Genomic DNA, 26,896 nt, shown 5'->3' on the forward strand with positions numbered 1-26,896 from the left:
TAAAAGAACTTACCGATGTGTGAGACCAATAAGAGTAGTCAAAGCTGAAGGACTTTGGTGCTTCTTTAGGATTCTTTGGGTTGATAATACCTAGAGGAAATAAAATTGAAACTCTGAGCTGACAATATTTAGGAGGGTAGTTCACGAGCTTGCTGACCCTCAGCTTAATCTGTGAACCTGCATATTCACAGAGTTGCCACGCTGCACAGGAATAAGAAGCTTGAGGTAACAGACTCACAGCTTCTTAACACTATATATCTGTGAGTCTTACTTGAAATAAGTCAAAGAAAAATAATCCTAGAAGGAATGCTGTTGCTGAGCAAAATTCTGCTACTGGACATAAAGCCAGAAGTGGCTCATCCTGGTCCCTTGACTTTTAGAATAGGACAGACTTTCTAAGTCCCATTTAAAAAGCTGACGTCCAATTGGCCTTTCAGCTCTCACAATCTTTGACTTAATTTTCTTTCCAAGATAATCATATATAAGAATCCTACAATGTGCAGGGCAGCCAACTCATCGAACACTTTACAAATACCAGAATAAACATGCTTTGCAAAAAAACCTGTCTTCTCTTCCTATCAGTACATCTGTAAATTCTTTCCATCTTTGACCCACACATGCACGCTCCACAATTAATAAACTCTTTTCCAGATACCTTTAAGGTTATTTGTTTCAGTTTATTGCTTTCTTTTTTCTTTCCCAGAAACAAAACAGCTTCCCATAACCTTTGCCTGGCAGGGAGTAACACACAATGGATTAAGCTGTCGTTTTAATCACATATGGAAGGTCTGTAGTTTCTGTATTCCAAGGAGGGTAATTGATAAGCACAGCTCTTGCAGTAGAATCGAATCTCTACTGCTTTCTTCTTTTCAATACTACAGTGCTGGAAGTACTTAAATGTATCATATCCAGCAGTTGTTTCCAATAGCAGCTATGTAAATAAGGACTGTGAAAAGGCATACACTCGAGGGTATCCAAATTACATCAACCATCTTAGTTTTACATATACCCATCTGCACCTAAAGCAGCAATCTGCTTTTGGGAGTGATACACTAATTATGATACATGCAAACAAAAAGCAGCTATACAAAGGTGCTGACAGTCTTCCTGGAGATGATTTACATCCTGATTCCAGACATGCTAAACAAAGGGTGCTTATCTCACATATTCATGCCAGTTAGGCTATGCTTTGGGAGATGGGGCTTCTCCCTTTCCTTCTGGGATAAATAAACTTTAGAATACCCACATCTCTTACTATTTCAAACATGAACTAAATATCCTGTTGTATAGAAATATCTGAAAATGCTCATTCAAATTAAATCACTCCTCTACCAGGTGCTGTATCCAAGAGCAAGGCTGTTGTCCAAAACTACAGCATAAAGATCGCTGTCTGCATTGCAAATAGCAACAGTTGCTACTCTGTTTCTTGTGTCCAACTCCATTTCACTTGGATGCACCTTGTGCTGACATTCTTGCCTTATGCAAGCTGACAGACACGCAAAGCCAATGAATAATATGCCTTGCACCACCACAGTATCAAATGGCAAAAATGCTTGTGGCTTTGGATAGCAACATGGGCATCAACACATAACAAACTGGTAACCTAAGCAATCATATACAGCTTCAGTTTCCCTTTGCTGGGTTTGACCAAACAGCAGTAAATCTACAGCACACACTATTCAACTGGCTCTAAAGTTCTAGAGAATAATGTCAGAAGACAACTACTCTGCCCCAAAATGAAATCAGTCCTCTCCTTTCACAGTATTCCAGGCTGCTACAATTCAACAACTTCTTGTTTCTCATTCAGTTATTTAACATGAAAACTCTGAAGTGCAAGGAAGAAGTAGTGCCCTGTGCTCAGAAGTTCCTACCCAAAAAAACCAATACAAATACAAACCAACCTCTGCATTAGTTTGATGTAACAACCTTTGGGGTTAACATTTTTTCCTTCAATTGTTTTGGGCTACAAGTTCAATGGAAATTATCTATCCATCAAAAGCAGAGAAAAGGAATGGGTTCTATTTATTGCTGCTATGTCCTAGGACATATTCCTATGCACTGTTTTAAGCTTTAATCACAATTCTAAGCAGACTCGTGAAAAAAACTTACTGCCAGCACCTCTCCTGACAAGATACATTTTGTTGTTTAATCTCAACAGCAAATCATTTTAACCCAAACTGTTGTCGCTGTTCTTGTGAGAGGAAGTCAGTCTTTTGCACCATTACTATTATTTTCTTAAACAGTCTTTCCTCAACTCCTTCACACTAAGTTCCACGTCCAGCTCACTATTTTGAAAACTTTATAGGATACATGTTTTTGCAAAACATATCTTCAGAAGCATATCAGGAAAGGGAGATGAACATGCAAGAAGGCAGCTCTCTCAGAGGTTGGGAATGCAGCTGTGTGGCCAACACCTTCCACTGCAGCAGGAACAGCTCTAAGAAAACCTCCTGACTGCCAGGAACTCTGCATGTTGTCCTTCACTACGGTGATCCAGTCACAGCTTTTTCACTCAGCTTCCAGTCCAAGACTGAAGTCTATTGATCTCCATTCCTGTGTCTTACACAAAGTCTAAATCCTCCATTTGCAGAATGGCTGATTTGACAGAATTCTCAATCTGTCTACAAACGAATCCAGCAGAGCTGTAAGAAGATGATGAGGCAACAAGAAACCACGAATTCAAACTGAAGTAAATGACTTAACTTGAAGGTGTCTATTGCACTTAAGCATCTTTTTTTTGCAGAGACAAACAAATCCATGAAAACCAGCCACTTGTAAAGGAAGCTAATAGATATTTTTTAAGAAATCAAAAGACTTCTTTAAGTACAGGTAAGCTTTATCTTAAAAGTTCATACACCAAAGCTGAAAAAAAAAGGAATGATCACACAGAAATTGGACTCAGTGGGCACCACTGTTTTGATGTGCCACACTACTCAGCAAGCCGTGTCTTCAGTTGAAGAAGGAAACAAATAGAAATTTAAAAGTAAGAGGACTGTTCCCAGTGTCTCCAATACCCACAAGCACACTAAAAGCTTTTTAGTTATTTTGTTTTATAAATCACACAAGACCAAGATGAATTGTATTAGCGAATCATGAAATGGGTCATCTATCTCCTCTCACCACAGCAGACTCACCGCATGGTACACAAGCTAATGGTTTAATTACAGAGCCTCAGGAAATGAGAAAGGCAATAAGGCAGAGGATCACAGTAGGAACACATTAATGGCCTTTTTATCTTACAGAATAAATTTGTTTATCTGCTATTTCAAAGGTCCAATGTTGCAATTAAATCTTCTGTTTGCAAACTGACACTAAGGCTTTGTGCTGCAGCTATAATTAGTTACCATCAGCATGGCACGGTAGCAACTTTGAACATTGGAGTCAGCCTAAGCAGCCGGTTTCTGAGAAACTCAATCCCTTTTTCAGGCCCCTTCCTTCACCAAGAGCCAACTTCTTAGGTCATGTGGAATCTTTCAGCTTTTCACAAGTTAAGGTTTCTGCATGAAACAGAAACTGGGAGGAATGTTTGACAAAACACCATCTCCTACACCACTGCTATTCAAAATGGTTACTACTGGAAAAGGTTACATCTGTAACTCAGAAAGGTGGAAAGAAACAAACTGAAGACAATTGACATGCCTCTAAACAAAAGTAACCTACATATTCTCTGAAGCTGAAATCATTTCAACAATTCTTTTTAGCTGATTGGTTAAGTTTGATAGTTTTTTTTTCCTAACTACAAACAAGAGTTTTATGTGTCATTGACCAAAGGGTAAGGAAACAACAGTTTAAAACCAGATTTCTTTACCTCAAATAATCTAATTTTGTATCATTATGTAAGACTCACATACTTTAATTAGTCCTTGTGCAGGAGAAGTATGTAGCAGGAGTAGGGCAGCCTACTAAAAGGTGAGGAGAAAGCAGGAGCACAATCAATGAAGGAATTATAATTTTAGATGTGCTGTATCATCAGTAACAAACCAATCTCCACCAAACATTTGGATTTTAACATGCCCTTAGGTAAACAGCCAACTTCATTTCTTGGCATAAGGTACTTCCACAGTCCATCCTACTTGTTCCTTAATTAACATTTTTCATACCATCTACCATCTGTTTTATCAGCTAGCACAGAAATAGCATAGACTTTCAACCTTTCAAATCTAGGAGATCAAATTCAATTGCTAGTTTTTAATTTTGGGGAAAAAACTGCTAGGAAACTTTGACAGATCACCTCACCATCGAACCAGTAGCCGTGTGTTTTGTAATACGTGTTATTTTGCATTCCTATTGTCACTTTGGACATCTAAACTTTTTTGCCTTACAATGAGATTCTTATTTATTGATGCTGAAATCCAAAAAGCACATCTCAAATATGCACTTTATTTCACAACTGTAGCAGGACTGTGTAGCACAACAGGGAGTTGATGCAAAGCTACACTCTTCGAGGATACTTTCAACTGGAAGCAGTGTTCTCTGTCTTCTCACTGCTTCCTAAACATATACACAAATTCCCACTTCAAGCTTTCATTTATGGATTAATACTTCCATTTTCTATTAAAACCAACCAATAGTCAGTGGGAAATCTACAAAGGAAAAAAAAAAGCAAGCAAATTTGGCCAAGATCAGCCCTCTCATTCCATTCCCATCTACTCAGCCCACAAATACTTTTGCAGACACAAAGAATGACCCAAACTACTTCTTAACCACTTACATGTCACATCAGATTATGACACAGAATTTGCAAGCCAAGTCTAATCTGGTTTCATCCCAGCCAGCACTGCTCAGCATATCACAGATTTTGCAGGTTAGAAACTACCTGCAGTTAGAAACTACCTGCAGTTCAGTATCTGGGGTACAAGCCATTCTTTTTAATAAGCACTTGGATTGTAGAGACGAAGTGCAAAGCATGCAAGAGGTAAGAATTGAAATTATTCTCTTATTCCTCTTTGCAGTTAAAAGTCAAGTCAACTAGATTCAACAGTTCCACCTCTGTTAGCAATCAGAGTCCTATTACAGGGCATTCTGCCATCAGACATGCCACATATTAGTCACTGTAGGGTGCTCCAGCAAAGAGCTAGCTAACTGCAGTTTGCCCTTCAGATAAACACCATCTGACAGAATTAACTTAGGCTAAATCCTGGGATTAGCTGACAGTCTGTACTGAAGAGCTGGGGTGAGGGGGGGGCACAGACTGGGGACAGACTGCGAGATAGTAAAGAACCCACCAATGTGAATTATCAATCACCAATGAGAAATAAAACTCAATAATGGTGAAAGTCAGATATGGAACTGGAGAAACTGAACTTCTATCATGTGTGAAATACAACTAGTTTTTGGCTGCTTGTACCTTCCATTCCCATATTGCTACCACATCTGTCAATGTTGAAAGAACAAAGCCTCTTTAAATTCTACATATAAAACTAGGTTTCATCTCACAAAAGATTCTTCACACCCGCCTCAATAACTCTCCTAGTGACAGTAGTAACCTACCCAGAGCACATATTCCTACCAAGTGCCAATATGTATTAAGAGATAATGGCTAGCAAAAAAGTCACTGTCCTGTCTTCACTTAATGTTCTCATTAATCACTGGTGAAAGAATAGGCAGAAATTGTAAAAAAACCAAACAAAAAAAGGCTTGTTAAGACAGAACTTTGGAAGCGTTTGGGGAAGCAAATACCAATTAATTCATTCCTGTGCCTTCTTCAAACTGTGTTTGAATCAGTAAGAGCAATAGTTTTATTTCACAATGTCTGAATAACCAATTCAACCACTATAAAGGATCCAAGGCTTTCAGAATTGACTCCACAAAATCAAATGCACATTAAATATACAGCCTCCTAAAACACATGGGTCTGGAAAATAAATCTGCGTCATCTGTAGACTGGAATGACAACAATGAGAACATGTTCCTTACCCAGAGCAGGGTGGAGCAGGCATTCTTTGTTGGAACGTGAATAACACCCCAAAGACACATTTAATACGGGCTTCTTTCCTAGGTATATGTTGCAATCAGATATATGGCTATACTGTTTTTATAAGGCAGACTTTCAGGGTTGTTATTATAAGAGACAAATGAAGGGAAACGGACACTTCCAGCTTGTAAAGCAGAGCTTGCTTTTCAAAGCATTGTTTGCATTTTTCAAATCATTAAAAGGGAAGGAAACCAAGCAGAAGCTAAGAACAGCTCATTTGGAATTCAACCGGGTTCTCTCCCCACTGTGGAATTTCAATTCTGTACTGGGAGAAAGGTTGGATGGGGGAGGGAGTTAGGCTCAACAGCACCAGAGCAAGGCAAATGCTTGTTCACAGAAGCTGCTAGAAAGCTGCTCTCATCCTCAGCTGCTCTTACAGATCCAAGTGCTATAAATACCATCTCTACAGCTGGTGTTCTTGGAGAACAGCATGCCAGCAGGCTTTGCACCAAGCGGGAGTTCGTAGACCTGTACTGTTCTACCTATGCGAAAAGCTGAACCAAAAGCATTCCAAAGCTTTCCTTGTCAGGTGATTACATCAAAACGCACTACTGCAGAAGGTGTGTCTATGTATTCAGTCAGCTAAGCACTTGAGAGTTGAGCTGAATTCTTTCCTCATATGTTTTCTGCTTTAAGTCAGATTAAACATTATCTCCCTTTACCCCCCCACTTCTACTTGAATACGCTTCCAAGAGCCAATGGCTTTCTCCAAAGGCCATTTTGACCTTCAAACACATGCCAGCCCTGCATTAAAGGGGCATCATGTAGCACCAGAATCCCGAGCAGTAGGTTCTGACAAGCTTGATATCTTTAAGGATTCGCGTAGTGAAAATATCCAATTCTTCAAATAGTTCCCATTGACAGCTTGCATTTTCTTAACTTCTACTTGCATACTGAAAGGTGGCACATTATTTAAGCATTTGATAGAATCATCTCTAAAGCCCCAGCTCTGTGTCAGTGGGCACTAGTTCTGACAGAGGAGCATTTCACATGGCTTACTCATCACAGACAGAAAACTTTACGGGGTTCATATTACCTCTCTCAACTATAGCTCTATACTAGCTCCATAATGTTTTTTTAAACATAGTCCAACTGCATTTAGCTGGAACATCCCAGTCATCCCACTGTCTTGCTTCAGGACCATTATTTTTACCTCTAATATTTAAAAAACATTAAATGTTCATGTTCTCTCATCTCCTCAATGTCATCTTCCAAAACAGGGTTTTTTCCAACAGCATACAGAAATAACACTTCAAGTCATTTTTATGTCATTTCATGAGAAAGGTTTTAGAAGGAAAACCAAGCACCCTTCAAAAAATAGTCTTTTTTTCTTCCCCAAAAAAAAAGCACTCAAGACTTGTAACAAAGCATGGGAACTACCAATATTGACCGTGATTAAGACATGTGGACAAGCAACAGAAACTCCTAACCCTGCAAAACAAAAGGAGCTCTAATGTTTACATGTCAAGTCTGTGCTTGCTGTCTATGTTCATCATTATTTGTCATCATGTTATGACTCTCATTCCTCAAGTGAGCCAGTATCATCAGAAATAAGCTAAGGAAGCAAGAGTCTCCCCTCCGCCAAACTCTACCTCTGGAGCAACTATTTAAAGAGAACAGAAATTACTCTCATGTTTTCTTTGAGACAAACTTGCATTCAAGTCTTCTCCTGACTGTTACAAGACTTGCAACAAAGTGTAGTAATTGGTAGCAGGACAACCCTTAGAAGAACTCGGGTAACCACTGCTACTGAGACTTCCTGTGACTTGTCTTTCAAATCAGTCCTAATTCAACCTCAACTGCAAGACAACTCATGCATCCTCCACAGGACACACAATCTATCTCCCCACAAAACAGCCTGTTTTGATAACACATCTACCATGAATGTGACGAAGGATAAATGTATTGGACAAGCATTCATTTAACCACAGTTACAAGGAATTACAGACCAGAAAATCAAGGTAGAAGTGACTGCTGCCCATATATAAGCATAAAAAATGGAAACACTTTAAAAAAAACAGACAGAAATATAAGCTGTATGTGAAAAAACCCACTACACAAGACATGCTTCAGAACCAATGCTTTTTATCAGGCATAAGGTATCAGAAATACAGCATGCTTATTTTTTGAGATACCTAAAATTCATTTTCAGAAGACAGATTGAGAGTCAAGACTGAAATCTATCTATGAAAATTAATCCTCCCACCTATTCTATGCTTTCATTGAAAATATCTCATCAAGAGCAAAAAAAAGGGAAGCTATTAGGTAAAACAACTATATTGAACTCTTTTGTTCACCTTTTCCACCTGTGTGGAAAGTACATGTGTGAAGTGTAATGTGCAGGCATGTTCCTACGGAGTATACAATAATTTCAGATGAACTATAGTTTGAAAACTTTGTTTTACTCTGTCACTGGCACCCACAGGATGCTAAAACATATTTTCATTCATCAAGTGAACAATTAATCTAATGATTAGTCACTTGCAGAGCATGCATTCCAGTAGGATACTTCCTTATTTCCCTGCTTCAGAGTTTAGCTTTCTATATACTCTTTATCTTTCAAAAATAATAAGATAGCTGGACTCTAGTGATGAATATCTAATTGCTGTCTTGTAGCTACCAGGTTGAACCTCACTTCAATGTGGTTTTATTTATACATTATTTATTTACAGATTAAATTATCAAATCACTTCTGAAAAAAAACCCCAAACCCCTAAACTAACCCAAATCCACAGCAAACACATACAGGAAAATAAATACAAAACCAGAAAAAACCACAACACTAGGGAAGTCTTTACGCACAGACTAGCTTAGTTTTTCATTTCAATAATCCAAGGCAGATGCTGCCAACACTGTTTGTACTTGTTGCAGTTCAAATCCTGACACAAGAATGAGCACAAGAACTACTAGCACACAAAATACTCTTAGATCTGTAGCTCACTTCTCATCCCATGTATTAGACAGCAGAGTCTTTCCCACTCACCACAAAAACAGAGGTAGACAGACAATACATTCTGGTTAAGGTGCACTGGTGTAAATCGTTGTAAACAAAAAAAAGGCATGAAAAAACGGGGAGTTAAAGGCAAAAACGTATTCAGTCAAGATATGTTTACAAACATGATCCATTCCTGAATTATTCATTTCCAAAAGCTGTTTGAGAGTTTCACCTACAGCATCATCAACCACCTAGACAGTAATTTCAAGAAAATATTAAAGTAGGTAGAGTTTCAGAGACTGACAAAATGAAACAAAGTTATCTCAGAGGAAAAGACAATGTTATTTCAGAAGTTTCAGTCTGTTTCCACACCAGGTGGGATTTTACCAATAAACCACCACTGCAAAAAGCAAGAAGCCTGCTGAGGCCAAGTTTCACTTGAAAATATTCTGTAATAAACACAATATGAAAGCTAACCAATAGTAAATACTGCTAACAGGGACCTAATTATCCACACAAGAAGTCCCTGGAGCACAGTGACTTGCCCCTTTCCTCTCCAGAAACCCAAGCACAGATGGACAATACTACAAACACGGTGACCCTGTGTCTAGGCCTGAGCAGGTACATGGGCATGAGACTTATGAGTACACATTCATACCTACTCGTGACCTGTGTACAATGGACAACAGAGATTTGCACTTCAGAAAGTAACTACAAATGAAAACAAAGCATTTTGGTCATCTGAATCCACCTGCATAGCAGGACCTTTTGAAAACAAATCTTAGCTTTCTTAAGCTCATATCTAAGTGATAATAATAAAAAGCAACTATGCTCTTTTATGAAATTAATTCCACTCAGTTACTGTTTTCAGAGGGTTTTTTAATTAGTAATATGATGGTGACATTACCTCATCTTTCGAAAGCATTTTGCATTCACAAATTAACTTAAACAGTGTATTTTTGCAACTTCTAACATCTCCTGTCTTTAATAATTCCTCTATTATCTTCTGTGCTCCTGCTCCCACTTCTCACATTTCCACTGAAGAGCTTTTGGCAACATCATTCAAATGGATACCATCTGCAATTAGATATGCTCTGAGCAGCACAGGCCTTCTGCCAAAATACCAGTCCCTTAATGCAGTCAGCACATGTGACTTCAGCTGGACTGCAGAAACTCATTTTTGCAACATATATTTTAGCAACATAAAGACTGACAGGTCTTTAAACACAAGATACTGTATTACTGCAGATCAATACCCTTGCAGCCATAAAGAGGGGAAAAAAAGCCATCTTCATATAATAGGTAAAAAAAGCAGGACAAAAAAAGACAAACAATGCAGTTCAAGTACTGATTCCAAAATTTCCATGTTTTGCATCCTTCTGATTGGAAAACAAAAGTCCCACTTGCTCACAGTAAGTGCTCTTCACACTGTGCGTTAAAGACCTTGGTCAGAACACTGTTCTTCTGAGCTTAAGACTTTTCTAGAACTGTATTTGTCTACATTGTCATTTTTTTACATTGTTATTTTTTTAAACACTGAGAAATTCTAGACATCTGCTAATGACATTGATTAAAGGCTTTCACCTTCTGCAAGGAAATGACAGAAAGGCCAGACAGGACACCTCAAGTCCACAACCCTATTAACACTTGCTTCTAAGACAAAGTTAAGCTATGTAACAAAATTGAAAATAAGTTGTTTGTTTGTTTTGCTGGCAAGCCCACCAAGAACAACAAGCAGTCTCAAAAGCTGTAAACAGCCAAAATTACACAAAAACTGATAAACAAAAGCAGCGTGTCGGGCAACAGCCCTGGTGGCATTTTGACTTCAAGAATATGCTTTGTTATGGGTGTCAAAAAACTCCTTTTTTCAGACATTCATTAAAAAACTACAAGTGGAGAACATCCATGATACACTTCATTATCTGCATCTCTATACTGTTTTCCTTTAAATAATTCTAAGCACTTTGCCTCAGTTTCACTCTAGTGCAGTCTCTGCCTACATCAGGCATTACATTTCGAAACTCAGACTTGGACAAAGTTTAAACTCAGTACCCACAAGGATTTGTGGAACAGCTTGGCCAATCAATCCATAAAGAACTAAAGTTCAAGTAACAAGCAAAATCCCTTCTTAGCTATCACACTTCATACTGTCCAATCAATCCTGTTCATCACAATAGTCCATTAGGCTTTAATTCCAAGATCAGGGAATTTGAACTGTCTTGGAGGCTTAAATACTCAGTACCCAGCATAACATCAGCCTCTCAGATTTGCCTCCTGTCAACCTGATTAGTTCACAAATGTAAAAAGAGAAAAGATATCTAGGCCTTCATCATTTCCCTGGCACGTTTAAAGCTATGAAGCAGGAACTCCATAGACCAGAATTACAACTGAATTCCCTTTATTATGAAATTTCTGCATCAGATATGAGCCAGATACATTAAAGTCACTGACTCTGTCAGCTTTTAGCCAACAAGCCAACCTGACTAATGAGTTCAATGGTGTAACTTAGAGGCTGCAAAGACTGAGGGTTTATTTAAAAGAATGAATATTTGGCAGAAAGAGCAATAGCACTTATGCCCCCATATATAACATGTGGGCTAAAAGCATACCTAAAGAATTGCAGCTTGAAGTTATGTGCAGATAATTTCATTATGAACATCCTTTGGAGAAAATACTTCTGCTCAGGCTTTTTTACCCACTCAGTAATGCCTTATTCATATATTGTAATGTACGATCCTCTTCAGCAAGTAAAACTACTTCTGTCTATTGCTTTCTTCTATATTTCTCCTTCAAGAGGGAAATCCAGGCAAAAAATAGCCCACAGACTGTAAGAACGTGTAACTATTGTAGCTGATGATTCCTTTCCCACAGTCTGTAATGGTCCCTGATGAGTTAAATCTGACCATCTGTCATATCACCCATCTTGTATCAGAGCCATAGGATTCAAATAGAAGGCTACAGATTAGAACACTTCCAGAGCACAGAATATAGCAAAAGCTGTAAAGAAATTTCCAACTAGATAAATCAGCAAGTATTTTTCTCCTTTTGAAGGCTGACACAGTTTCTTGAAAACATGTCTTTGTAGTGCAGCTCCAGCATTCAGAAACAGAACCAGTGTCTACATCACATTCCAAATCTAGACAGATAGATTGTCAGAGATTCAGTGGTCCCTCCTGGTGTTCTGCCACAAATGAGCTGTTTCCACAGGCTCTTGGAATTTGGAAATCTAAAGGGTCAAAAATTCTTGCTGTCATGTTATCACAGCAACAAGAAAACCTATTACAGTGACACCCAGTAATGCTGCAGTGGTTCAAAATTTGGTGGTGTTTCTATAACAAATGCTATCTAATGGAGCCTATGGTTCTTCAGTTCCATTGGGTTGGTCTGAAAGTTGGCAGGACACACTGGGATACAAACATCTGTTCCTACAAGAGATGACTTACACTCACTCTGCCCCTGACACTCATTTTAAATGGAAACTTTTAAATGCTACCCAAAAAAAGTTTCTTCAGGCAATATTCCATATAAGGTCTGAAGACAAGCATTAACTGCACTGAGAAGCAAACTCTCTTCTGTATGATGTCTTCCCTCCAATGAAACCATAAATACTGTATATAATTTAAGTGACTCCAAGCAGGACTTAAACTCCACTGAAGACACAGGCTGAAGTACAAGCTCAGCTAAAAAAAGAGAAGAGCCTGTCTGAAACCTTCTTTGTATTTACCAGCATGAACAAATACTCAAGTAATCAGACAGCAAACTATTCTACAAACAAGATGACTCTACTTGATTAGCCAACATCAAAACACTACCCTAAAAAGAGCAGTTTATAGGTATAGCTATTAGCCTACACATGGCCAACACATGCTGCACCAAATGGTATCAACACTGCCCTAACCTTAAGAACTATGTTAAAAAACCCTAAATCAACCAATAAATGGAATGCCCATAATCAGCTTCCCATAAAACAATCTTCTCCTCCAAATTCAACCCACAGTAATTAAGAACCATAACACTTTAATCTGGTTAGAAAATGAGATGATTTTACATCGTCTACTATTTTGCTGACGTTTAGACATCTAATGTGGAAAGTGTAAAACAACATCCTTTTCCCCTCAGCTTTCCCCTTCAAATTATGCTCCTAAACCAATGCACAGACTGCAGAAAAAGGACACCAAGAACTAAAGCACCAGACCAACACAGGAGCTACACCACCACAATTGTCACGTGGTGCTCTGCAAAGCACCCCTGTATCTGTCGGTCCATGTGATATTCCCACACACTGAAGTTAGCAAAAAGGTTTGCACTTTGGTGTTCTAATATTTCTGTAGAATTCTCAACTCATCACAAGCAAACACCATAAACAACTGCAACAAAACCAAGATACTCTTGATTTAGACTTTGTAGTCAAATTCAGACAACTTAGTTTATAACAATAGCTTCTGAAGATTCCCTGAAAGAGTAATTCCAGATGAGGTAATGTATACAGTACTCTGTTAAGTTTGACAAAAAGAAGAGGATTAAGTAGGAAGGAAGAGGACATAACAGAGGAAGACTCCCCTATGAGATTAAAGTAAACTTACTGGTTGAATTGCCTTGCATCTGGATGATACATTTGGATTCCTTGCTGGTTTCTCGGGAATTGAAGGGCCGAACCCGAACAGCCACCTTCACTGAAGCCCCCGACATTCTGGTTGCTTGTAGTGCAGTCAAGAAATGGAAAGTAAAGGGGTCAAGAGTGTTTCAAGTTATCCTTCTTGTTGGTGTTCTCTGAACAGGGAGGGAAAAAAAAAGAAGTTAGTTGCAGTTATTGCATTCAGGATATTGATAAAATTAAAGACATTCAAAGTTGTTTGATGACTTCAATATCTGCTCTGCAATGACCCTCTCCCCTCTGAAAGCTATCACTTCAAAAGTAGAACTGGAAATACAGCACCTGTAAACTGCTTCCCTAATCTGAAGCTTCCTTCAGATGAAACAGGTCTTTTGAAGTGTATAAACACATTTGTTTTCATTACTCAGTTTTCTTCCCAGAAAGTAGTGATGCCAATACCAAAATGAAGATCTGATTGCAGCATGTGTTAAGCTTCACCTAACAAAGATAATTTTAGCAGTAAAGATACAGCTACTTAGATTTCAGTATGAGCTGGCTACCATACACTACCTATCTAAGTTCTCTAGCTGTCAATCCTTGCTGCCACAATGCTTTAGCAATATTAAAACTAACACAAGTGGGATGAGCCATATCACACTGACTTCCAGTACGGAGCATTCCAGAGAAAAAGGTGCACCTAACAACCTTGAAGAAGCCTTTGCCATCCTGGGAAAGTCATCAAAGGAAATAAAACCTCTTTAACTACTGGTATATCTAGTGATTAAAAAACACTCTAATCTATGCAGAAGAGGAAGAATCAAAAATTCTGGCCTTCAGGGTAAATATTATTATCTGTCTTCAGCAAACATTCACTAGTAAATTCATCTTGATTATCAAAACACTTGTTAGATTCTACCAAATGTTGGAGCACCTTAGTTGGTGGGAAATTATCCCCAATATCGACAACCCAAACTTCAAGGCAGGTCCAAGACAGTACTGGAATATAGGGTTAATAAAGATTGGTTCAATTGTATTGTCCTTGACCAACTTCTTCCAGTAAAAGAAATTTTTCAGCTGGTGCACAATTAAGCAGTTGTAACTTACTGCCACAAGACACTGTCAGCACTGACGTTAAAAAGACTCAAAAAATGTAAGGTAGATTCAAAGAAAGTCCTCAAGGTCTAATAAAAAGCTACCACTCTTCTAGGAAAGGCTTCATGGCACAGACTCTCAGAACCTGGAAAACTATACCGAGAAAACATGATTACATATTTGATTTAACCTATATTGTCAATACCTGCTACAGCCACAGCTAACAGGATTTGGTGCTAGGTGAATCTTTTGTCTGACTCAATGTAGTCTTTTCTATCTTGAATCGGAGTTAACATGGGCATGAGCCTACTCTGCAAAGTCACCAGAAATCTTGTATCTTCTTTTGTGGTAATATATATACACCACATATCGAACGAAATGCTCACTTTAAGGTTGTAATCACAGTGCCACAAAAGCATAAAAATTCCTAGCAGATCTAAAGCAGAAGCATTTTAGCTCTAAAGTAGCTTTGATAGCTAGTAACAATACTTATACAAGCTTGATTCAAGTTACAACAAATCTTCACACAGTACAAGAAGTTATTAACAAAGCTGCATTACTTCATTAATACCAACACATAGGGAAGGCAGAAACTTAATTACTCCACGAAACAGAAGTGGTAATTTAAAGCATTCCTTATTTTACCAGGTACCTGAGGTATCTCACCAGACTAGAGAGGAATGTCTTCAGGAACAAGCCAACTGAATTTCAATGTAAGTGGTATTGCAAACTCATAGCATAATGATTCATGTGACAGCCACACAGTCAGCTTCAGGTTTTTATATAAATACCTCTCAGAATACCACGTTAATTTCTGCACATAACTAGGGTATACAGGAAATTAGTAAACAGAGACGGAGTGAAAAAATAATCTACTGACAAAAAAAATCCTGGGTAACCCTGAACACCATATTCACAAGAAGGAAGCATGAGAAGCACACTACCAGAGACTTCGTATAGCTAAATAAGAGCCTTGTTTGAAACACAACTGTGAAGATATTCTTACAGAACAGGTCCCAGAATCACCTTCAACAGCACGAAAATTTAACTGCTAGACTTTTGCAATTACCAGCTGTTCCCAACCCTGACTTTTGTGCTCATAGGAAATTAAATGTGGTCTAATTTTAAACCTTATTCATTCCCAACTCTGCTATTCTTAATAGCTGAATTAAGCAAAACGCCTACTTGTAGTTGCACATGGATTTCAGATGTTTTGAACATGGTCTCACTATGCAAAATTTAATTTGCATTAACAAAATTAAGCAAGAGGAATGTATTTCTCCAAGCTTGCCACAGATTTAAGCTGTTGGGGTTTTGAGGACTTTTTTTTTCCACTTATCAAAAACTTTTTCTGGTTGGAATATTACATGAAGGCAGAATCGTCTTCATCATACAGAATAATAAAGCAAAATGAAATCAAGTTGCATATCATCACAGACTAATAAATTGCAACTGGTTTTTCAGGGCCCACGTTTCCCAATAGCATCACTCCCTGCTACAAAACACTGTCAACAGTATGGTAATAGGAGATGCAACTAGGAAGAGCAAAACAAAATGTGCAACACAGTGTGTGGTGCAGATTTAAAAGAACAATCTTTATAAACATAGTTTCTCTTCTCGTTTTTTTAATGTTTACTGTAGATTTAGAGGGTTGCCATCCACACTAGAATGAATCATTCTCCCAACGTCTACTAGCGGTGCATCTTTTAACGTGCAGTCTATATGAATCCAAACAGGAACCAAATAAAGAAGGGAACTGCACACTTGAGTCTTTGACACAATATACCACTGGCTCTAAAACAGGTGCCAGATAATATTTCAGTTGTTTAGTGTGGCCAATCAGCACAAAAGCAAATCCTACATCTGAATTTTACACTTATTTTAAATTATTATTCTAAGTTATCCACCATCCACCCTCTATGTCACGTGCTGAGGTTTCAATACTCAAGTCTGTCATTAAACAAACCACCAAATACTCAGTCTGTTTTCTGTTACCCAAGCTGACAAAGCCTGTGATGTTGGTCAAACACTCTTCTTGGTCTCAAAGCATTTGTAACCACATTTGGACTTTCATAAAAATGTTTAAAGAAACAAGTTGCCAATTAAGACTTGGATCCTTAGATGTACTTGAAGGTTCTGGCAAACCAGTTTTTAGGCAACGTCATTCTTTTAAATAACACTACCAGTAGGGATTTAGAGTCTAATTGTTATTTATATCTTCAGAAAACTTTGCAACAAGCTCAAAGCCGTTACAAAAATCATGTTCAGAATCTGCATCCCTAAGTTCAAATAAATTAAAAACAAAACCCCAAAACACCACAGCATCACAAATGAAGAAGCATCACCTTTATTTAACACAGCAAGCCCCTGTATCATATTTGCCAAGGCATGCCTAGCAGAGAATGTGTTAACTTGAAAATGAAAAAAAAATACTTGTAATTTAATCAGCACAACACTCCTAAAGAAAGAAAATGAAGAAGGATAAAGATTAACATATGGAAAGTTGGCAAACCAGCTGTTTGTAGCAGCAGGAAATAAGAGGAGCACAGTGAATCCAATTTTAGGCCCTCCACTAAGGATTGGGTAATGATGACAGTCTGATATATCAGCTGAACTCACACACTACAAATCGCTATCTCTGTGCTAAGTGAAGATACCAGACAAATCGGTGGTGCAGAACTTGGCAATGCATTGAAAAATCTGATCCTATAAACAGATGACTACTTATCGACACACCAGTGTAGCGGATCGTGTAATAACAAAAGGAGCTGAGCAAAGAAGGAGCTGGCAGTGAAGAGAAACATAGGCAGAAATTTAGCAGGAACGTCATTTACAGACAGAAATTCACCATCTGCTTCTGGTGAATTCTAGTTCTCCAACCTCAGTTTAGTACCCATATTCTGCCAATGACCCCTACAACTGCCAGGCCTGTCACCCTGCCTCCGGACTTGGCTCAGCGAGGATTGTCAGATCATCATCCCAATATGGCTGCCTCAGTAATTGTGCTGCACTGAATCCAGCGACGGATCCTCTACCCACAAGTCCACCAGAAAAAAAACACCCTGAAAACCACAATCCATTTACATTCTTGCATCTTCCCGCTGGCTGAAAGGCTTATGTCTCCCTCCTGAGCAAACAATTATCGCCTCCACCTCATCCGAGCTAGAAAGGAGAAAAAGGACGGGGAAACGCGGCGACATTCGCGACCCACACAGCGGGTGGGATTCTGACGAGGGAAAGGACGGGAAGCGGCCGCTCCGCCATGGCTCGGAGCGTCTAGGGAAAGGGGAAGGAAACGTCCCAGAGGACAAGCCTCTGCATCAGGCCGATGCAGGCGGGGGAAAGGCCGAGCCCCACGCCCTTTTGCCGCTGCCCCGACAGCTCCGGGGCACCCTGTCCTGCCAACGCTCCCCCTTCATCCCCACCTCCGCCTCCCAGACCACAGCCCACCCGTGCCCCCCCTTCACCCGCCGAGCAGCTGCGTAAACCAGCACACCCCCGCCTCCCCCTCCGCATTACGGCATCCTCCCAGCCCCCCGCCCGGCACCCAGCCGTTCCCCCGCCGCCGGCGGCCGCGGGGCCGAGCCCCCTCAGCGCAAGCCCCTCCCCTCACCTGGGGCCGGGCGGGGGTATCCGCGGGGCGCAGGACGCGCGGGGCCGCCGCTGCTGTCAGCAACTGGGGAAGGCGGCGGGACCGGTGAGGTAACGCAGCGCGAAGCGGAGGAAAGAGAAGGGTTCGGCCATCCCCATCACGCTTCGCCGGGCCTGGGAGACCCCTCCAACGCGCCGCCGGGAAGGGAGGAGGAAGGAAACAGGAAGGGTGAGGGAAGGAAGGGGAAAAAGGGGAGGGAAAAGAGAGAAAGGCCGCGCCGGGCAGAAGGAGCGCAGCGACACGCTCCCCGCAGCGCCGCTCCCACACTGACAGGCTCGCGGGGCGCTGCACTCCGAGCCCGCCCCCGCACAGGGGGCGGAGCCTCCGTTCCGCCAATAGCCGCGCGCTGGCTCTCCCTCCTCCCTGAAGCCCACCAATCACCACGAGCACAGCCGCGGCACGCCCGCCTCTTGGCGTGCCCACCGCAGACTGACACAGCCGCGCACCAATCAGAGCTCGGGCATGCCCGTCCGCAACGACGAGCGCCACTCCTCCCCCGGAGTCAATCCCTCCGCGCAGCGAGGGGACGCGGCTCTGCTGCAGCGCCAGCCAGTGAGAGCGCGGCCTGGACGGTGCGTCGTCCCTCTTTAACGTATAAGGAGCGGCAGGAGGCGAGCGGGGCCGTGTCACCGCCCGGCCCGCTGTGTGCCTGCGCGCGCCGGCCGCGGCTACGGGGCACTTGCCACTTGACCCCCCAAAAACCCCGTTCTGTCCCAAAACCCGTTGGTGGGGTAGCTCCCACACTGTGGTTTTTTTGTACGTGATTACATTGTCCCAGAGAAGGGTGCTGAATTTTGTCACCCCTGGCTGCGAGTCACCTCAGTTGAGTCAGGGCTCCTGAGGGAACAGGGAATGAAGTGGAAGGTGACTTGCATTAAAAATGAGTGGTTCCAGCCAGACTTTCCCGTAGAACATTTGAATTCACCTCCCTCCTCTGATATCAGTTATAACACATCAAATGTGCAGTATAAAGAAATACTAGACCGTAGCAGACCTCAAGCCTCATACAGGGGACATTTAAGCAACCAGCTTTAAAGAGGGATGAATTCTGCTTGTGCTCTTCTCATTTTGTAGAACTGCTCATTGTTTCCACAACATCCTGTCGATAAAAGCTGTATGATACTAACTTGCATGGTTTAATCATCCTCCAGTAAAAACACATATCTACTGATGACCAGTTGCCCTCCATCAAATAATGTATAAGTCCTGGGATGCTTCTGGAGACTTTGTGCTCTAATCCTTAATAATGAGTTGACGGGGAACATTTAAGGTTTTCTTCATGTAGAAAGTAATTACTTCCTTACTACAAAAGAAAACACACCTTGAAAGTTACAGCTCACCGCATACACACCCTTAGAACAGGCTCTGAAAACATGATGGATTTGGGTGCTGAGGGACAGCTTGCAGATAAATGCACAACAGACTTTATTTTATGACTTTCGAAGAAGAAAGTGGAGGGGATTTGAATTTGTGGAAGGAGAGAGGGTTAAAGAATTATACAACTAACCAATCTATCAACAAGTTCTCTGTTCCAACAGTCCACACAGACACAAGCTTTGGAATCCTCCTCCCACTCTCAGGGAAAACACACAGACATACACACAGTGTGTGGGGAGAATACCACAGAAAAGAAAAGCATAGCATTAATTAAAAAAAACAAGCCATCAGAAAACCCACTACTTGTGCAAGTAATTCTGCTTTAAAAAGTGAACATCTCCAAGGTCAGCACTGGGTTATATATAACCTAACTGAAATTCCCGCTGGAGCCTGTCACCAACTGTCACGTAGCTATGAATAGGTCTAAGAGTTCCCACTTGGGAACATTCATTCATTTCAAGTATTAGTGGTATCTGTGTGCACAGACATTTTTCACATAATTTACCAACTTATCTCCAGGTCCTAAAATCACAATGAGCAAACCAGAACAAGCCACCTGAGCATTCCTTTTTTTTTCTTTCCTACTTTTCACCAACTCACAGAGAAGAACGACAAAGGAAACCTTTTGTGCGAGTGTGTATCATTTATTGTAGTTCAAGAGAGTCAGGAATTGAACAGAAGACACAGCGAAAAACAAATAAAAGAAAAACAACCTTTTTTGTTTTCAGACTGAATTTTAAAACACTGTGGTGTCAAATCCTTTTTAAAAAGGAAATTCAAGTATCATTATGCAGGGGGCAGTCATACAAAAATGTTTGTGAAGGTTTTTTTTTCATTGTTTTTTAAAAATGTACTTGTACATTTCCTGCACCCTTTCTGCTTTGGTAAGGCCAAGCCATGGATACAAATTGGTACACAACATAAAAAAAAAAGAAGTGACCCCTGCCCCAAACTGCAGCCTCTGAGAATAAAAGGATCTGCGCTCTGCAGATAAGCTCTAATGGCTCAGAACTGTTGTGTAGCATGTATCACATCTGCAGCATTAAAAGAATGGATTTTAGTTTTTAAAAAGTCACTGAAAGCCTGGTATTCCCAAGCATCTCCTTCACAGCAGCCGTTTTAAACACATTTCTATCTCAAGGCTTTTCAAAAATACCAGAGCATCAAGAGAAACACAAAGAAAAGGGACATTTGAAAGAACAGAAATTAAAACCCGTGTGTGAAATCTTTGTTGTTTTTTTTTCCAATGATCTTTGTGTCCAACACCAATTAAAAACCAAATATGCAAATATGTGTAATATAAAAATACGATCCCAAGATGAACACTTTGTTGCAGGCACAGTTATCGCACAGAATACGTTCTTCTGAGGGCAGGGGAATGACTTTGAATTTCACAGGATGGGGTTTTTTTGTAATACAAAAAAAAAAAAGAAAGAAAAGAGAGACAGCAGTGCAGGTTTGGTGGGTGGAAGAAGGAGGAAGAAGGGAGGGAAAGAAGAAAAAGTTAATTTAGCAGCAAAATGTCCAAGGTTCTAACCACAATCGAATTAACGGATATCTGGCTGTAAAAAATAAGGTTGAAGGGATGCTGCCCTGATCCATTCATCTTTGCTAAAAGAATTCAGCTGTAAAAACTCCAAAATGTGACATGTTGAAGGACAGTTTTGTAACATAAGCAACTTCCTAGCTTGTCCTCCATGTTATTGACCATCATTATCACTTAAATATATGTACAAGAATTAAGCCACTTTCCTCCTCGACCACATGCTTCTGGTCACTACTGCCCGTCAGTGCCAGCGGGCGGGCTAACCCATCAACAGCTCCCAAAGCTGAGCTGCTCCACCATCACCACAGCAGCCCACGCCCTGTTCTTCCCATTGGTGTTGGCGTGCACTGCAAGGGAATTTTTAATGGTCAGCATTCTGCTTGTCTCTCATCCAGGCTTGGATTTGCTCTTTAAGTTCTGGCACTGGTTATGTAAAGAGGAGAAAAAAAGAGAATGATTAATTTGCAGTTAGGTTATTTAGTAATACTGCTACATAAAAGCTCCTCGTGAACAACAGCAATTTCTTCTCTAGAAATCTGATCAGAAATATCTACTGCTGTTTCCTTCTCTGTCAATGTTATGTTCTGCACAGCTCTGAGTAAATAAATGACTCATTTACCTACCATAAAACCCTTTAGCTCAGCAACTAGAGCAGAGTGTGGAGTCATTTTCCCATAAAAAGAGAAAGCAGGAGCAATGTGCAAGTTGAAAGAGCTGCTACCTCTGAGGCCTCAGCACTATCTTCTGTACACAGAACAAATTGCACTCCAAGTGCTTCCCCGAGTCAACAGTTCCATTGCTAACTGTTAAGTGGATACCTGGTTCCAGCATATTTTCTGTCAGTGTCTGACGGTTGAAAGGATCAGTGGAAGAGTTCAGCAGATGCCTCAGGATGATTGACCTGTCCATAATGGTTCCGGATGGCAACCTCACAGGATCGGTCATCAGAGTATCCATAAGAGGATCTGAGGACACAAATGTCTCCTCATTAAATTGAAGACAATAACGACAGATTTTATCTGCACACAACACCACAGTGTGGAACTGAGATATTCAGGGTCCCCAATCAGGTATATTGCTTAAATCACAAAAATGGAGCTGTGGACTTTACTATTCCCTTTCTGAACTGGAACTGAGCATTAGCTATTTTCAGATTTTATTGGTTTTTTACTGTTTTAAAGGATATGTGAGCAAAACATGAATAGGACTGGACAGTACAATCCCAGGGAAAAGAAAAGAAACTCTTATCTCTATATATTTACTTAACTATTTAATTCACATAAAGCAGGCTGCAAGGCCTCCTAATCCATACATAATTTCTGATCATATATACTCATGTTTAGAATGAAATTAACAGAAAAAAACCCCAAAACTCAATATTTAGAAAACTCAACTTGCCTCTGAATTCATCTGGAGCATCACTGTAATCAATCTCTGCACGGGCATTCTTGGCAACAATTTCCTCCACTTTCTCTGCCAGCAGTTTGAATTTCTCTATTGCTATGGTTGACTTGATTCCAGCCTTTCTCAGCTTTGAGATAACCTCCTCAAAGAGCTCTTTACTGTAGGACCTCTACAAGCAAAGCATAAAAAGACAACTTCTGCTGAGTTGTGATATCCTTACCATGCCATAAAAACTCTGAAGAACTGTTTAATGCATTTCTAAAACTTCAGAAGGAGGGATCAATGAAACCTCAACATTATGTCAGACCGAAAAGCAGTATGCAGATAACATTTCATCTAGAATCCAAATATCAACTTTGGGGTAGACTTAGACTTTTTTACTGGTCATTACCACTGTAGAACTGTTCAGGACCGAAAATAAACACCAGAATAAAATAAGGCAACATCACCTAAGTTGTCATAATAAGTAAGACACTCAGAGAGACTGACTGTAATTATTAGGACTGTTCCTCAGACAAAACATCTGTCTTGCCATTCCTGTCTGTATTCTTGTTCTCTCAGGTCTTGGCTGAAAATAAGCATAAAATGAAAGAGGGTTTTTTTTGATTTCTTAAACTTCAGATTATGTGCTAGGCAGTACTAGGAAAGAAGAGATTCTTTCTCTGAACCCAAATGAAAACAAACAAAAATCCCACCCCATGGTGTTGCAAAAATAGCAACTCAGAGGGAGCTAATACTTGCTGGAAGCTTGCCAAGTAAGGCCTGTACAGCTCCACGGCACAACCTTCAGAGACCAAATGCACACCCCAGAGTTTCAACTGAAGCAAGCATTGCTTTCATGTGAGAAAAGGAAGTTAGGCAAAGACTTTTGAAAGCTACTTTTGTTCTAAAGACACTGTTTTAAGTTCACAATGCCATGTTTTGATATAAGTCTTTTAATAAAAAATGTTATTTAAGCTGCAGTACAAGGTTGAATTAAACGACAAAACAGTCTGGAGACTTCTATTTTCCTCAGGGATTTTCAAGTGTTCAACACAGCCCTATTTCTTTCATCTACACTACACTGCACCACGAAATACCATTCAGTACTTAGGACACACTGCCCACCCAAACTCCTTTCTAGTCCACAGAGAACAGAAGTATGGCAACATGCCCAGGGCTTTATAAACGTTTTCAGATTCCTTCTAATACGTGCTTGGGTTTGCAAATGGGAGATGTACCAAACTGCTTTAGAGACTCCGCCATGATTAAGCAACTTTTTGTTGGTTTTGTTCTGGTTTTTTCCTTCTGAGACCAGCAGCCATTAACCAACCGTGCATTTCCTTGGTGCTTCTTTCCTGTCACTGACAGTTTCCAAGATACTATTCACTCCCCTTACCCTTCTATCAAGGGCCACTTTGTTAATTAAGCTTTCTTCCAGTTCCCACACCAGCAGGCTTCTTTCTTTTTCATCGTTATATCATTGCTGTGCATTTTGCAGTCGCCAGCATCAACAAATGAATGATGGATTACACTGCCACTTTCAGCATAAAACCAAATAAAAATACACTGCATTCTCATTACAGACATGCCAACACATCAGGTCTGTGTCAGAAGAGTTACTGGTATTACCTGTAATTACCAGAAGTTAAACTAAGGAAAAAAAGATCATGAGTTATTCCGATATCTCTGCTTCACTAGACATGCAAATACAGCTTCATGTATTATAAAGCCAGCTTTCACTAGAATTTCAAGTGGCCATTGGTAACAGCTCTTTCCTCTACATTTTCAAGTTTTCTTTTAAGACACAGCACACAGACAGATGTGTTTCAGTAGTCAGATAACTTGAAAGCAGACAGAGGTGAGCGATTGCTTACTTACCTTAAAAATTAACATTCTGCTTAGAAGACTACTATGAGGAGTTCAAAAGTGTCTTTGTCTCACATATGCTGTGTTTTGTCAGTTTGTTACACAGGCATTTAATACAGTAATATAAAAAGGAATACAACTTGGAAACTGGAATGAACTTGGGTTTGTTAAATGAGGCTGTTATTAACGTGTTCTTGATGAAGAAGGGGGAAAGGAGTCAAAACTCTTCACAGGCTTCAGTTTTCCCACTCATAAAATTAGGACAAAGTAGTTGCACCACTATATGATGAGTCTGTAGCTAATAAGGCACTAATGCTCAGGAAACTTCCTCTGTGTGTCAAGTGCTACAGATGTTTAGGTGTGTCTCTAGGTTTGCAAAACACTTGGAAAACTCAGCCATCTACAAAGAGGAGACAGAACATGAATAGAGATGATCTGCTGAAAGAAAACAAACTGCAAGCATACGTGACAGAAACTGGGTGGCAACACACAAGATGAAACTCTTCTAGAGTACTCTGAAAAAACCTGTTTCTCTAGAGGGCTTTTGCCCTTCCCTCTCCCATCTTTTTGGAGCTCACCTGATCATCAGCAATTGCTTTAGCAAAGCGAGCACAATCTAGCTGCAGATAAATGTCAGTCAGTTGGTCCAACAGTTTCTTTGGTTCAAACCCATATTTCTCAGGGTTTTCGACTTTCAGGTCACGGCACTTGGGGCCACACAGTTGCTGCAAGTTAAAGTTCAACATAGCGGCCAATCGTGGTCCAAGCTCCTACAAAATCAAAGTAAAACATAATCCCAGCATGAAGGCAACGATCACATTTATGCCAGTTTGCATACAGCCAAATCAGGAATCACTAACTCATAAATTAATCATTTTGCAGGAAGTGTCTTTTCTCTATGCATACTTTTCATTGAAAAAAACATGCAAAGAGCTTCTGTCTAGAGAGATCACATCACCTCAGTGACACAGGTCATGCTCTAAACAGGAAATAACTTCAACAACAAATAGATTTCAATGAGTTGGAGAAAGGGCAGGAGAATGGAGGCAAAGGCCTACCAAACATTTCCACATTATTGTCCAACAGTAGAGATGTTAGAAAAGCTAGAAACCGAGTGAAAGCTGAGCAGGACTTACAGGTCTGAGAAAAGGCTTTTGAACCTGCTTAGTAAGGATATGGAACATATCAACAGTTTCTGTTGCCAGGGCAAGATATGACCGAGACACACGCTCATCCTGAGCAAGCTGCGATTGCCGAGCCTGTTGCTGGTCCTAGAAAACAAACATCCAGCGGTTACAAGTCCACAGAATTTCCTGCATCCTCACCCACCAACACTTTGACAACCATAATGCTACCATGATCTAGGCACACAAAAGAACAGATGGCAATTCAAATGCAGATGTGATACATGTTTTGCTTTCAGGTACAGCTCACTCACTACCCAGCATTCAAGTCTGCATCAATTTTCCAGAATTCTCCAACGCTAAGAAATGAATGCAAATGGTATCACAAGACTCCACAGTTATTGAGTCTGTTTACATCCTGTAACTGCTCCTCACAGGTGCAGAACTAGGATATGCTTCCTTTCCATCCTAATGCCAATACTTTAAAACCAGCTTGAGCTCTCAGAGTCAAGTGAGGTTCTCTCTAATTTATGTGCCCTTATAAGTAACAAACACCCCACCCTGGAATAATCTGTAGATGACGTAGCAGGTCATTTCGTCACTACAGTACTGGCTTTACCTTGCTAGTAGGCACAAACAGGAAGAAAGACTTCAGAAGAGAAAACCAGAATAAATTTAACAAACAAGATCTTTATAGCTTTTCTTTCCAAACTCTTTTTTAAAATCAATACCCTTAAAATAAAACCACCTGACATCGGTGGGTCAACACACACAATTGTTGTTTAGTCAGGCTAAGCTCTGAGGTATAGGAATCTAATTGTCTGCATCAAATCTACCCAGGACCAACACATTAACAAAATAAAAGCTTCTATTCCTTGAATTCAATTCAACTGGCGAGCATCTTCAAAACCTCCTTCAAGAAGGTTAAAGTCTCAGTTGCACAGTAGTTTAAGACTTTATACTATTTCCACTTCACACCACAGTCTGTGCCAGCCACAACATAACTATGCACAATGGATTTTTTTGCAAAATGTCATCCAGAGTGACCACAGCCATACTGGCAGCAAGATAAAGCACTGAGAACTGCTTCTCAGCAGCAGCTCTTTGATGCTGCGCCTTATTAAAAAGGTTTTTTAATGGTCTTGTATTTAAAAAGATTAAAAATAAGTAAAGGGCACTTTGAAAAACAGCTCTGTTCACCCTGGGCAGCAGATCCCATTGTTCTTTATTCTTCATCTCCTCTTGCACTTCATGGATACGTTTTAGCGACTCCAGACTCTCATCCAGCAAGAAAGTTGTATCATTTATCAGCATGTTGATGTAGCGAACAAACTGCTTCCCAGAGCTGAA

General features: G+C 40.3%; 2 protein-coding genes across 8 annotated transcripts in view; both read right to left on the reverse strand.

Moving 5' to 3' along the window:
• The window catches only part of KIF1B (kinesin family member 1B), an 83,434-nt gene extending 64,922 nt beyond the window's left edge, over positions 1–18,512 (reverse strand). For all 5 annotated transcript variants that reach the window (XM_062013166.1, XM_062013164.1, XM_062013165.1 and 2 more), the window contains exons 1-3: positions 18,209–18,512; positions 13,493–13,679; positions 14–90 (exon numbers count right to left, since the gene is read on the reverse strand). In XM_062013166.1, coding sequence (XP_061869150.1) covers positions 14–90; positions 13,493–13,598 — 183 coding nt within the window. In that variant the 5' untranslated portion in view covers positions 13,599–13,679; positions 18,209–18,512. The remainder of the gene's footprint in view (positions 1–13; positions 91–13,492; positions 13,680–18,208) is intronic.
• A 1,735-nt stretch (positions 18,513–20,247) lies between these two features.
• The window catches only part of UBE4B (ubiquitination factor E4B), a 35,735-nt gene continuing 29,086 nt past the window's right edge, over positions 20,248–26,896 (reverse strand). For all 3 annotated transcript variants that reach the window (XM_062012910.1, XM_062012909.1, XM_062012908.1), the window contains 6 exons: positions 26,747–26,891; positions 25,559–25,693; positions 25,001–25,192; positions 22,569–22,743; positions 21,989–22,135; positions 20,248–21,593 (listed from right to left, as the gene is read on the reverse strand). In XM_062012910.1, the coding sequence (XP_061868894.1) occupies positions 21,532–21,593; positions 21,989–22,135; positions 22,569–22,743; positions 25,001–25,192; positions 25,559–25,693; positions 26,747–26,891 (856 nt within the window). In that variant the 3' untranslated portion in view covers positions 20,248–21,531. The remainder of the gene's footprint in view (positions 21,594–21,988; positions 22,136–22,568; positions 22,744–25,000; positions 25,193–25,558; positions 25,694–26,746; positions 26,892–26,896) is intronic.

Source organism: Colius striatus, chromosome 21 (genome assembly GCF_028858725.1).
Source record: "Colius striatus isolate bColStr4 chromosome 21, bColStr4.1.hap1, whole genome shotgun sequence".
Taxonomy (NCBI): domain Eukaryota; kingdom Metazoa; phylum Chordata; class Aves; order Coliiformes; family Coliidae; genus Colius; species Colius striatus.